Here is an 11,758-nt window from a genome sequence, read left to right as displayed (position 1 = left end):
TGTACATGTGAACCAGGAATGTGTCTACATGACAATTCAGCAGTCAAAGATGGTTCAAATTCTTTATTAAGCATGATTTATAAAAACCCAGCATGAATGAAAGAGTGAAGTGGAATGCAACTTGTGTTCTTGGCACTTCCATTTTCCTAATCTAAGGGGTGGTGGATGAATTCCCTGACTGGAGGACTGAGTCAGCATTGTTCAATGCAATTACCAAGCCTTATTTCAGAGCTAGGCGTAGGATAAAGCTGTATTGACTGTTTTACTAATCCATGACACCAGTACTGCCAGCAAGGTGTTATGAAAAGTTGTTGGGATTACATTGATCACTTTGAATTTATGTTACTGGTCGGTCTTGCACTACTTTCCAAAAGGTATGCATAATGCAATCCTGGACCAGAATGCATGTTAAAATAACCTAAAATATAACATAAAAAGCTGAATGATTACATGTAAATTAATTCTGCACCAATGAAGTCAAATTACTGATTGAAGGAAATTTGTGTGTGGGGAAAGGGGGGGGGGGTCTGAAGCCATTCCTGGCAGTGTGTGCAAAGATGCATCTTGGCCTTAGATGTAAAAACAGTCTGATACAGCTAAAAACAAACAGATGAACTCCCAGATGGTTCGGTGTAACAATCAAACCATCTGGTAGCATCAGGTTAGAGTTCACAGGGTAAGTATTAAAAAAAGCATTACATTTAATATTCTCAAATTAAGGCCTTAAAGGTATTGAATTGTGTTTCCAAAGGTCTTAAAACAAATCTTGCCCCTTCATAGGGACAAGAAGATTATTTTATTTTAGCAGAAATAAATGTGACAACAGCCAGTCAACTTTTCTGACTTTTTGAGGGGTTAACTAACACGGTCAATTAGAGAAATAAGGAAGACCGTAATGAATAGGTGAGTGACTGACATAAGGGGAAAGGAACAGTCAAAGAGGGCTGTCCGCAAGACCGTCCGCTGAAGTGGTAGCTCTGAGAGGGAGAGAGATCAGAAGACTTGCAGTTCGTCAGTCATCTTCAGAAGCAGAATCTGAGTCATTGCCTCGCCCTCTGATGGTTTTCTTCTCCACTTTTGTGAACTTTGAGCCAGACCTCTGTGTCAGTGTAGGACGCTCCATCAGGTTACCACTGGGGAGGGAAAATGGTTGTGTGAGAATTACAATGAACAAACGGTTGCCTTCTCTAGCACATTATGTCCATGGTGGCAAATTCTGGCAATGATGTCTTAAGAGGTGAGGAAAACCAACCCCATGCCTTACCTGTAGTTAATTACATCTGCACAGCCAAGTCTCCACTCGAGCATCTCTGTGGTAAACTCGTCAGTGTTTCCCAGGTCACTGAATCCAACCACATAGTCCTTGGTTTTACCATCTATCAGCAGAGCCAGAGTGGGAATAACCTTAATCCGCAGCCTCTCTGAGAGAAACGGGGCTTTCTCTACATTCAGTTTGATAAATTTGGTCTCAACATGCTTCTTTGCCAGGATGGTTAAGTGCTTGTCAATAATCTTGCATCTGTATGAAGGGGACAAAGGGTGGAATGGCAAGATTAGTAGTGTGATAACAACACAGATACTTATATTCAAACACAAAAAGGAAATTAACTTGTAAATGCGACACTGTACACTTTGAACTAACTTATCCATCTTAGAAATCCCTTCTTAAAACTCAAACAGATGAAAATCCTAGAACCAGTGCTCAAAAACCTTGTGGAAGTCTATGAGGTAACAATCTGGGAACCCAGAGTCTATTTCGGCACATAAATAGACTCTGGGACAGCCGTACCTTTTTTGAGGCTTCCTGTACAGCGCAAATCTTCCGCCTCCGCACAGTGCCACTCTGTTGTTGTACCGGCGAATATAAGAGTTCCGGTCCCAAACGCTAGTGAATATATAAGAATTTTGACGTTCAGCATTCAAAATAAAAGCGACGCAATGTATGTTTATAAAAGGCACCGCTGCGTGGAAGTCCCGGGCGGAAGATCCGCGCTGTACAGGAAGGTATGGCTGTCCCAGAGTCTATTTACGTGCCAAAATAGAATGGGTTCCCAGATTGATGAGGTAATAACACACTGTCTCTTTTGCTTACCTGAAGGTGGAGTCTTTATAGAAATGACAGACCACATTCTTGCTTTCCTTGACCTCGCCGAAAAAGTCTTTCTCGCTAGGGATTTCTCTGAACTCTCCATGGCCTTTAGACAACCACTCCTTTAAAATAAAGAACTGTGATGAGTGACAGACAATAGTTCTTAAACGGTGACAAATAGTAGAAAAAGTGGTGGGTTAAAAATTTTAATCTTTCAGAATGTGGACATGCAGTCTCTTTTTTGGTGGTTTTCTATTTTTTATTAAAAGATGTGAACAATGGCAACTATTTTCTCCACTCAAGTAACTCATCCCTATTATAAATCCACCTTGGTGGCTCCTACTAACTGTATTCAGAGCATGAGTTGGCCTATATTCATTTAAACTAACAATTTTGACCAGGTTCCCACCATGACCCAGGTAAAATTCTGTGAGTTTTCCCAAGAGAATTGACCATATTCCTTGAACATCCCTGTCTGTAATACACCCCTCAAAAGTCTTCATGGAACAACTGGCATGCCCACTCATAGGAACTCTTAGATGGAGTCCAAATCAGGTTCCCATGGTAACCAAATGCCTCCATACGATTATCATCACTGCATATATAACAGATCTAGGCATTATCTACTAGATTCTTGTCACTATGGATCAGCTAAGCAACTTTTTTATTTGTAGTGGGAGCCTGGTTTGGTGGTGTGATAAATGTTGCAATGAAGGTGAGACTGTAGCGTGTGCTTTTATTCACTGGCTCAGCCTATAATTCTGTAATGCAGTGTAGACTACAAGTTGTGATCAGTGCTACTGCTAGGTATCATAAGAGTTTGAGACACCCTCCCATGTACCTGCTTCTGTTTCTGGGCTTTTTTAAGAGCCTCCAAGCGCCTTTCCTTCAGTCTGTCCAATTCATCTTCTTCCATATCATTCAGTTTGCTCAACTGGGCATCCACCTGATCCTCCACCACCTTGGCCGACTGCTCCAAAACCTTTGCTAGGATGTCCAGCTGCTGGTTCGCCATGATTACAACCTCTCTGAAGCCTTTTGGCACTCTTTTCTTAACCTGGGTGGACAGACAATGTAGTAGTCAGTCAGTCGACTCATTACTCATTCATTACCTTATGACTGAGTTGACAAGGGTGTCAACTGCAGGGGTGTCAAGAGTCTGCAGGTTTTTATTCAAACCGTACACTTGGCCCTCCATACACACAGTTAACTTTACATCAGAATTTTGAGCCTAACTGCTTGTCAGTTGTATTTATCAGAATGTTGAGCCTAACTGCTTGTCAGTTGTATTTAGTTAACACCGATTATGCACTTACTGGTAGCTACTTTCAACGCGACTTGTGAGAACGGTCAAATAGGACTAATCAGCGTGACGTCACTTGCCACCCAGAAATGCGGAACCCCGCGGCAGTTAATAGTATGAGTTGTGCTAAACAAACGTTAATATCTGAAAAACTATACATCACATCGCTTATATTTTGACATCTGAGTGAGAGCAGAAGTAGCTCAAGAGTTTGATGTATAATATATACATGTCGTGTCGCAGTTTTTAAAATGTAAACCGAGTTAGACGGCTAGAGTCAGACACATAAGCCTCGCGCCACTTGGGCTCCATAGGGTTCCATTGCCGTTGCCACCCAGTGACGCGGTTTGTTTACCAAAATGCTGCTCGGCTGATCCCTCGTATTTAGGGCCTGCTGTCAAGTTAACGTTAGCTATCCTGTGAACCCATGATGGCAACGCTAATAGGTGCACACCTTGTTTTAGCTAGGTGGTTGTTAGCACCAGCTACAGTGCCGCTTTGGTAGAACACCGGCGCCTAGCTTTAACGTTAGCTGCCTACCGTTAGCCAGTTACGGTGGCTAACGAGAGATATAAACGCGCCAGTCAGACACATGGAAAGAACGCGCATTGTGAATGTTTTTTTTTTAAATAAGTGTTCAATCCCAAAATCATTAATGGATTCGCTGGTAGAGATGCTCACCAACAACACTGCGGTCCACACAGGAAGCTAGCTGAGCCTGCGAAAGAAAGATTCTGCGTAGTGCGTACTGCTACTGCGCACTATCAACAACGTGACGTCACTGACACTGACACTAGTCTGGGCACCTTCCACCCCGCTTTTTGTCATGGGGGCGTAAACCCCGGACCCAGAATTAACACCGGATGGCAATGCGCCTAACAACGTCTTTGTTGCCGTTAGCTTGACGCGGTGATGTTACCTAAACTAGAGTCTGATCAAAACAAAGCTAGCGTTACATAAAACAAAACGTTTATGCAATATGGCATCTCCGCCACCACCGCCTGACACACCGGTCAAAACGGTGAAAGAGGATTCTGATACTTGGGTCAAATTGTCAAGTTAACGTGAAAGTTGACGAGCTAGAAACGCTGCCATCCGGTCTAGGGCGGGCTCTAGGCGGGAACCAGTAGGGTGACAAAATCAATTGTGGGCGGGAGCCAGGCTCTTTCTCGCCGAGAAGAGCCTGGTGACGCGAGGTTAACTGACACTGAAGTCGCATGCTGTTTGACTGACATCGTACAATAATAGTGGGGCTCAAAAAATGCACTTTTAATGTAAAATAGGTCGCTTCTGGAAAGAAGCGCCAAAATTTGCACAAATACTCCTTGTGGATTGTTATTTTGATAAAAGTAACTGGCCACGCAGAAATCTCGATCTTTCCAAGATGGCCACCATTTCCCGCCCCAAAAACACTATTTTGGGGGCAACTTTGGGTAGAATTGTCCAATACGAATTATCTTGTTATCAAACCATACATTTATGACCACAGAGAAGCCAGATTTGTTCCATGTAAATTTCAAAATGGCTGCCATTTCAAAGATGGCTGCCATTTCAGCTATTTTTACCATAGGATTTCACTGTCCAGGGCGATTTTGATGATTCTGGTGTCAAATGACAGGTTTTTAACTATGGAAATTTAAAAATTATACATCAGAAATCATTTGTATATCTCCTTTTGCCATTTACTCTGCATATATTTTCAAAGTAATGTGAAAATATGCATAAACAACAGTATTTTAGCTGGGCTACTTGGAGCGGAGCACCAGCAACATGAACAACTCAGGGGTCAGCCTGCCTAGCAGCTGTAGTGTCAAGGACTACTCCAGCGCCAGCCTGCACCACCTGCAGGACACTCAGGAGATGACCCCCCCCCCCCTCATTGATTTCCTGTCCCCACCTTGACTCTCATTCTTTCAAAGCTATTTATTGTTTTTTTTTTTTTTTTTAACAATTTTTATTGGTGAGGTACATGCATATGCACAGAGGTTCGAAATCTGTACAGGTCACCTTTTTTGTTATTTTTTTTCTTTTAAACATTTTTTAACAACAAGCAGAATAAGCATAACATAAACTGACAAATGAAAAAGTAAAAAGAAAGAAATACATCTATTAGATACATAACTAATAATACAAAACAGAAAACACACACACAGTCACACACACTCAAAAACAATATTCTGGTTCGGGTTCAGCAACAACAACAATATAAATAGTTAGTCAGCAGGAAGAACAGAGAGACTGTTAAAGAAAGAAATGAAAGGCTGCCACTTTTTTTTGAATGTCTCATTGACCCCTCTGAGTGCAAACTTCATCTTTTCTAATCTGAGAAAGGAGATCATGTCTTTTAGCCAGGTGGAGAAAGGGGGTGCTCTAAGTAGTTTCCAAGCTAATAGTATTCTCCGTCTGGCTAAAAGTGTGGCGAAAGCAACCATGTCAGTCTCATTCGAATTAAGAGGGAGGAGCTCAGCTGACACTCCAAAAATAGCCAACAAAGGGCAGGGCCGCACAGTAGTATTCAGGACTGTTGACAATGTGTCAAATATTAAAGACCAAAAGGGTTCGAGCCTTGGGCAGAACCAAAACATATGAGAAAGGTCGGCTTGTGGATTACCACAGCGGTCACAACTAGAGTCAGAGTCAGGGTAAATCTCAGCAAGTCTTGCTTTGCTGAAATGCACTCTATTTAGCTATTTATTGTTTTAGCAAAAATGTATGTAATTACTTTACAGCAAGGTGTCCATTTATAAAAGTGGTAATTATTAGATCAAATGTACTTTATTAATTAATAGATTAATGTATTTATTTATTTATTTATTTATTTATTTATAGCTTATGCATATTCAATTGTAACCAAATAATCGCTCCCTGTGAAAATAAAATGTCAATTTCCTATACATTTCTAATAAAAGTTGTGCTAAAATACTGTTGTTTATGCATATTTTCACATTACTTTGAAAAGATATGCAGAGTAAATGGTAAAAGGAGATATACAAATGATTTCTGATGTATAATTTTTAAATTTCCATAGTTAAAAACTTGTCATTTGACACCAGAATAATCAAAATCGCCCTGCACAGTGAAATCCTATGGTAAAAATTGCTGAAATGGCAGCCATCTTTAAAATGGCAGCCATTTTGAAATTTTCATGGAATAAATCTGGCTTCTCTGTGGTCATAAATGTATGGTTTGATAACAAGATCATTCATATTGGAAAATTCTACCCAAAGTTGCCCCCAAAATAGTGTTTTCAGGCTGGAAATGGCGGCCATCTTGGAAAAAAATAAAATTTCTGCGTGGCCAGTTACTTTTATCAAAATAACAGTCCACAAGGAGTATTTGTGCCAATTTTGGCGCTTCTTTCCGCAAGTGACCTATAGGTGCTGTTTTGAGCCCCACTATAAATAAAGACGTTGCTGGAGGAGACAAGCAAGACGGCGAGGTTAGGCCGTTCTTTTAATACATCCATGGGTTAGGCCCAACTGAGGGTACTCTTGGCCAGTTGGCCCAACTTCACAATGAACCCGAATGAACCTGGGTTATTAATGAATTGTCTAAGCAAATTAATTTTGAAATTATTGTTTAGTGTTGTGAAGTCCAAAAAATTAAACCCTCCAGATTGATTTGTGGTCATACTTTTTTTTTTTTCACATAGGCCTAGTGAATTTTGTTTTTCCACACAAAATTGAACAACATGAGTGTGATAGTCTGTTGTCTGTCTGTAAGTCAGTGTGATGGTCTGTTGTCTGCCTGTAAGTCAGTGTGATGGTCTGTTGTCTGTAGGTCAGTGTGATGGTCTGTTGTCTGTCTAAAGGTCAGTGTGATGGTCTGTTGTCTCTGTAGGTCAGTGTGATAGTCTGCTATCTGTTTGTACGTCAGTGTGATGGTGTTGTCTGTAGGTCAGTGTGATGGTCTGTTTGTAGGTCAGTGATGGTCTGTTGTTTGTCTGCAGGTCAGTGTGATAGTCTGTTTGTAGGTCAGTGATGGTCTGTTGTTTGTCTGTAGGTCAGTGTGATAGTCTGTTATCTGTCTGTAGGTCAGTGTGATGGTCTGTCTAAAGGTCAGGTGATGGATCTTTTGTTCGTCTGTAGGTCAATGTGATGGTCTGCTGTCTGTCTGTAGGTCAGCCTGGTCAGGTGATGGGTCTGTTGTCTGTAGGTCAGGTGATGGTTGTGCCATGAAGCCTGGTTGCTGCGGCTGCAGAGTGTGGGGCCAGCCAGGCCCTTCAGCCAGGTCTGCCATCCAGCATGCTGCCCTGATCCACTCAGCCTCCAGTGCTGTCCAACACCCAGAGCCAGGTAACCTGCAGGCCCATCTGGGCACCCAGTGTCTATCAGTCTGACTAATAAGACTCTGGGACAGACAGCCAATTTCACATCCCACCCAAATCAGCCATTTTCTGGCTAAAATGCACTAACGTGCATGCAAGCAAAACAATTAGTGCTGGCACAGCTGGTCCAGTCCCAGCGCTCTAATTAATGACTTGCTTGCACCCGTGTTCCTGCATTTTAGACACAAAGTGGCTGATTTGGGTTGGATGTGAAATAGGCGTATATTTCAGGGTTTTCCGAGTAGAGGAGGCGTCAAGACTTCCGCTTCCGTCATATAAAACATTTTGTTGGGGAGTGTCAATCATATTTTTCCAATCACTTGTGGAGGTTCAAGGAAAAATATATTCCGGTCAGAGAAGGGTCACAGCTTTTTAATTCAGAGCGCCCCAAATCCCTCCAGTGACCCCCCCTTCTAAATAACGAACACTCCCTAACATACGTACAGTATTAGCTCCCATCTCCCATCATAAGCTTCCATCATACTGTAGCGACCCAGGGTTTGACATGTCTGTGGGGATTACGACGTTACGTTAAGGCAGCATACTAGATGCTGTTAGTGCCACTTCCTGTCTCGAGGCAGGAGTCAGTCTGGATATGTGAGCGAGCTGACTGGTCGCGTGTGGAGCTAGCAGCGAAGCTACCGCTAGGAGCTGTATGTGAAGCCAAGAATAAAAGCCTGTACCAACGATAAGTCTCCGGTTCCTTGGGCGAATACCTGATTCGCTACATTGGTGTCAGCAAGTAAAGCGGTATCGCCTCTGCGTCGGCCGAGAGGGGAGAGGGTGAGAAGGAACGGCAAAAGAGACTGTGCGTGGGACGGCTTTTGGGCTCGAGCGACCTAGCGGTAGTAGGTTAGCTACCAGGGGTGCTAACTGCTAACTGCTAGCTGCTAAGAGCACCACGTGCGATGGTGCACGACGGAGAATGGTCATCAGTGGACGGGGGGGAGAAGGAGCTTATACTGGCTCCCCTTATACTGACGTTCGGCTCGATGCTGGCGGGCATGGAAGCCCGTGTGTTGAAAGAGATCGGACGGCTGTTGGAAGCTACGCCTGCCTGGGCAGAGGAGCTGATGCGGGCGCTACGAGAAGTCATGCAGCATGTGGGCTTGCTGAGCGCGGTGGTGGCGCAGCGTGGAGAACGGCCGGAGGAGCCGCAAGAGAGACTGTGTTGGACATGCAAGGAACCTGGGCACCGAGCGAGGTGGTGTCGCAGCGGCCCCGGGGAACAGACTAGGTACGCGGGACAACGACATGGACAGCAGGGAGCCTGCTGGGCATGCGGTGCGGTTGGACACCTGGCCAGAGAGTGTCGAAAGGCTGTCGGGGACCGGAGGACAGCGGGAGAAGAGAGACGTGCAGGCGGCGGGCAGGTGAGACTCTGCTGGACTTGCCGTTCGCGGGAGCACTTAGCCAGAGACTGCACTGAGAGTGTGGAGGCCGGAGGAGACACACAGGCGGGGGAGCAGCCGGAGCAACAGGCAGCGGAGCAGTGCAGAGCCGGCTATTCAGGTCAGGAGAGTGTGGACTGTGTGTCCAGATGGGCGGGTGTTGCTAACGCCGGAGGAGCCTAGCTGCTCTGCATACCAGCCGGTAGAGGGCGACATCATCATCAGCGACGAGACCATCAGGAGAGCGGGGATCGTGTTGAACAGCCAGAGGGAAGAGAGAGACATCATCTGCCACGCTGTTACAGTCGGGGGAGCGACGCTCGTGTCTCCGGGTGAGCGAGAGGGGTCAACGCCGGAGGAGCCGGCCCAACCTAGCCGCTACACACCCCCCACGGTTGCTGTGCAGAAAGCCGAGGTGGAGATGGATGCCGGTGGTGTTCGCCCTGCTGCCCTGAGCACGCCGCCCCCTGGGGGAGGGGGACGGGAGGACTGTTTAGAGGTGGACCTGACAGACGAGGTCAGGGACATCACGGATGTCACAAGGGGTGAGTGGATACGCAGACAGGCGGAGGACGCGGATATCGGTCCGGGGATCACGTGGGTGGCGGCCGGACGCCGGCCCCCTGTGGAGGAGATTCGCATGTTTTCCGGTGCCACGAAGGGACTGTGGGCCATGTTTTCGGACCTGCGTCTGGATGAGGGGATGTTGGGGAAGACAGGGCACGGAAAAAAGGGGTTCCAGTGGGTTGTACCCCGTTACCTGCGAGAATTGGCACTGAGGGGGGCGCACAAGGGCCCTGGATCCGGTCATTTCGGGCCTGAAGAGACACTCCGCCGTGTTCGTGAACATTACTACTGGGGCAAACAAAAAGAGGACGTGCGGAGCTACTGCAGTGCGTGCGTTGGCTGTGGAGCGCAGAAAAGGGACCGATGAGAGTCACACTGTAGAGGACTAACCCCACTGGGGGCTGAGAGGGACTAAGGTGCTTCAGGTGGGACAGAAGCTTTGAAAGGGGGGATGGAAATGGTGGTGGTTTAAATGGATGGTAAAAGGAAAAAAATAAATAATGGTGGTGGTTGAAAGAAATAAGCTAAATGTGGGGGTTATTGTTGAATTGAAGATGTTGGGGTTTGTGTTAAATTGAAATGTGTGAAAAAGAAGGGAAATAATGTAAACTAGACATTACGGAGTGCCTAATGAAAACTAGACATTATGGAGTGCCTAATGTAAACCAGACATTAAGGAGTGCCTAATGTAATCTAGACATTATGGAGTGCCTAATGCAAACTAGACATTATTTGAATGGGAATGGAATTTGATGTGGTGATGGAAAAATGTTATTGGTGTTGGTGTGTTTTGGTACAGGGGGATATGTGTGGGTTGTGGGTGTCAACGTGGGCGTTGACTAATGTTGGGTGAGGAGTATGTAGCGACCCAGGGTTTGACATGTCTGTGGGGATTACGACGTTACGTGAAGGCAGCATACTAGATGCTGTTAGTGCCACTTCCTGTCTCGAGGCAGGAGTCAGTCTGGATATGTGAGCGAGCTGACTGGTCGTGTGTGGAGCTAGCAGCGAAGCTACCGCTAGGAGCTGTATGTGAAGCCAAGAATAAAAGCCTGTACCAACGATAAGTCTCCGGTTCCTTGGGCGAATACCTGATTCGCTACAATACTCTAGCCAGTGGAATAGTCGGCCCATGACCAATAAAAAAAGTCTCTAAAGTTCTGAGACCAATGAGTGAGCCAAGTTTTCATGATTTGATTGCACAGTGAACTATTCTCATCAGTGTTTAAGGAGAGCGATGTTGTAAACGTGATTCTGAAATTTCTGTGTGTCACTGGTTTCTCTGTGGAGGCAGTATCCTTCTCCCTGTTTCCCCCAGTGCTTCCTTCACATTTATTAACTGTCAGCATTACATTTTCTGCCTGTATGGCATTGGCAAAAACACAAGCAGTATACAAATAGGCTGTCATGGAATACTGGTAGCACTTTACATTACAGCTTAGTAACATGATAATAGGGGTAATGGTGTGATAATAAAGATGTAATAATTATGATATTCCATGTATATAGAAATGTAAAAGCTGTGTTAATGTAGTGCTATTTATCCATCTAGATCACTTTGTGAGAATATGTAAAACATGCCATATGTATTATGTAACATTCTCTTGTTTGGGAAGGAGCGCTTTGGACGGTTAGTTTGAGGTGCTCTTTAGATAGCAGGATTCGCCTATGGGCGTATTCTGTACTTAGGGGGCGTGCTCTATACTGGCCCCGGCTGGAGCTGGATAATATTGGATGAGACCATAGAGACAGTCCGCATGTCTGGGAACGCCCACAAAATGTTAAACGGCTGGCGTGCGAGTGGGGTAAAACCGCTGATATATCTCATGGGCTGACTCACCAAAAGACGGTGCTGTGGCTCTAAACTACAGGTTTGGGGGTTCTAGAGCAGAACACAAGACGTCTGCTCAGAGTTTACTGCATTGGTTAAATCCCTGATCGTGTCTGCCTGGGCTGGGCTATCAGCTAAATTCTAACTTTGCTGAATGGATAGAATGGGGTTTTTTACCCCACCCTGACCACGCCCCCAGCCAGGCTGAGCCAGCTAACCAGTGTCTATTGTGGGCGTTCCTAGAGCCTGT

At 45.2% G+C, this 11,758-nt stretch overlaps 1 protein-coding gene across 1 annotated transcript; it reads right to left on the bottom strand.

Moving 5' to 3' along the window:
* Positions 1-49: 49 nt before the first annotated feature.
* On the bottom strand, positions 50-4,141 carry txndc9 (thioredoxin domain containing 9). Its single transcript, XM_083639043.1, has 5 exons — positions 4,074-4,141; positions 2,931-3,146; positions 2,093-2,211; positions 1,265-1,519; positions 50-1,133 (listed from the first exon to the last, which is right to left on the bottom strand). The coding sequence occupies exons 2-5, from the start codon at positions 3,102-3,104 to the stop codon at positions 1,013-1,015; spliced, it is 669 nt and encodes a 222-aa protein (XP_083495169.1). The 5' UTR covers positions 3,105-3,146; positions 4,074-4,141; the 3' UTR covers positions 50-1,012.
* Between the last annotated feature and the right edge of the window lie 7,617 nt (positions 4,142-11,758).

Source organism: Poromitra crassiceps (assembly GCF_964638095.1).
Source record: "Poromitra crassiceps genome assembly, chromosome: 6".
Taxonomy (NCBI): Eukaryota; Metazoa; Chordata; class Actinopteri; order Beryciformes; family Melamphaidae; genus Poromitra; species Poromitra crassiceps.
The sequence above is the reverse complement of the archived record's forward strand: the minus strand, read 5'-3'. Positions and strand labels throughout refer to the sequence as shown.

Excerpts from the sequence above, each read along its gene's own strand:
- txndc9 (XM_083639043.1), bottom strand. The coding sequence starts at position 3,104 with ATGGCGAACCAGCAGCTGGACATCCTAGCAAAGGTTTTGGAGCAGTCG. Across the intron at positions 1,520-2,092 it reads TATAAAGACTCCACCTTCAG|ATGCAAGATTATTGACAAGC; the intron begins GTAAGCAAAAGA and ends CCCTTCATACAG. Across the intron at positions 1,134-1,264 it reads GCAGATGTAATTAACTACAG|TGGTAACCTGATGGAGCGTC; the intron begins GTAAGGCATGGG and ends TTCCCTCCCCAG.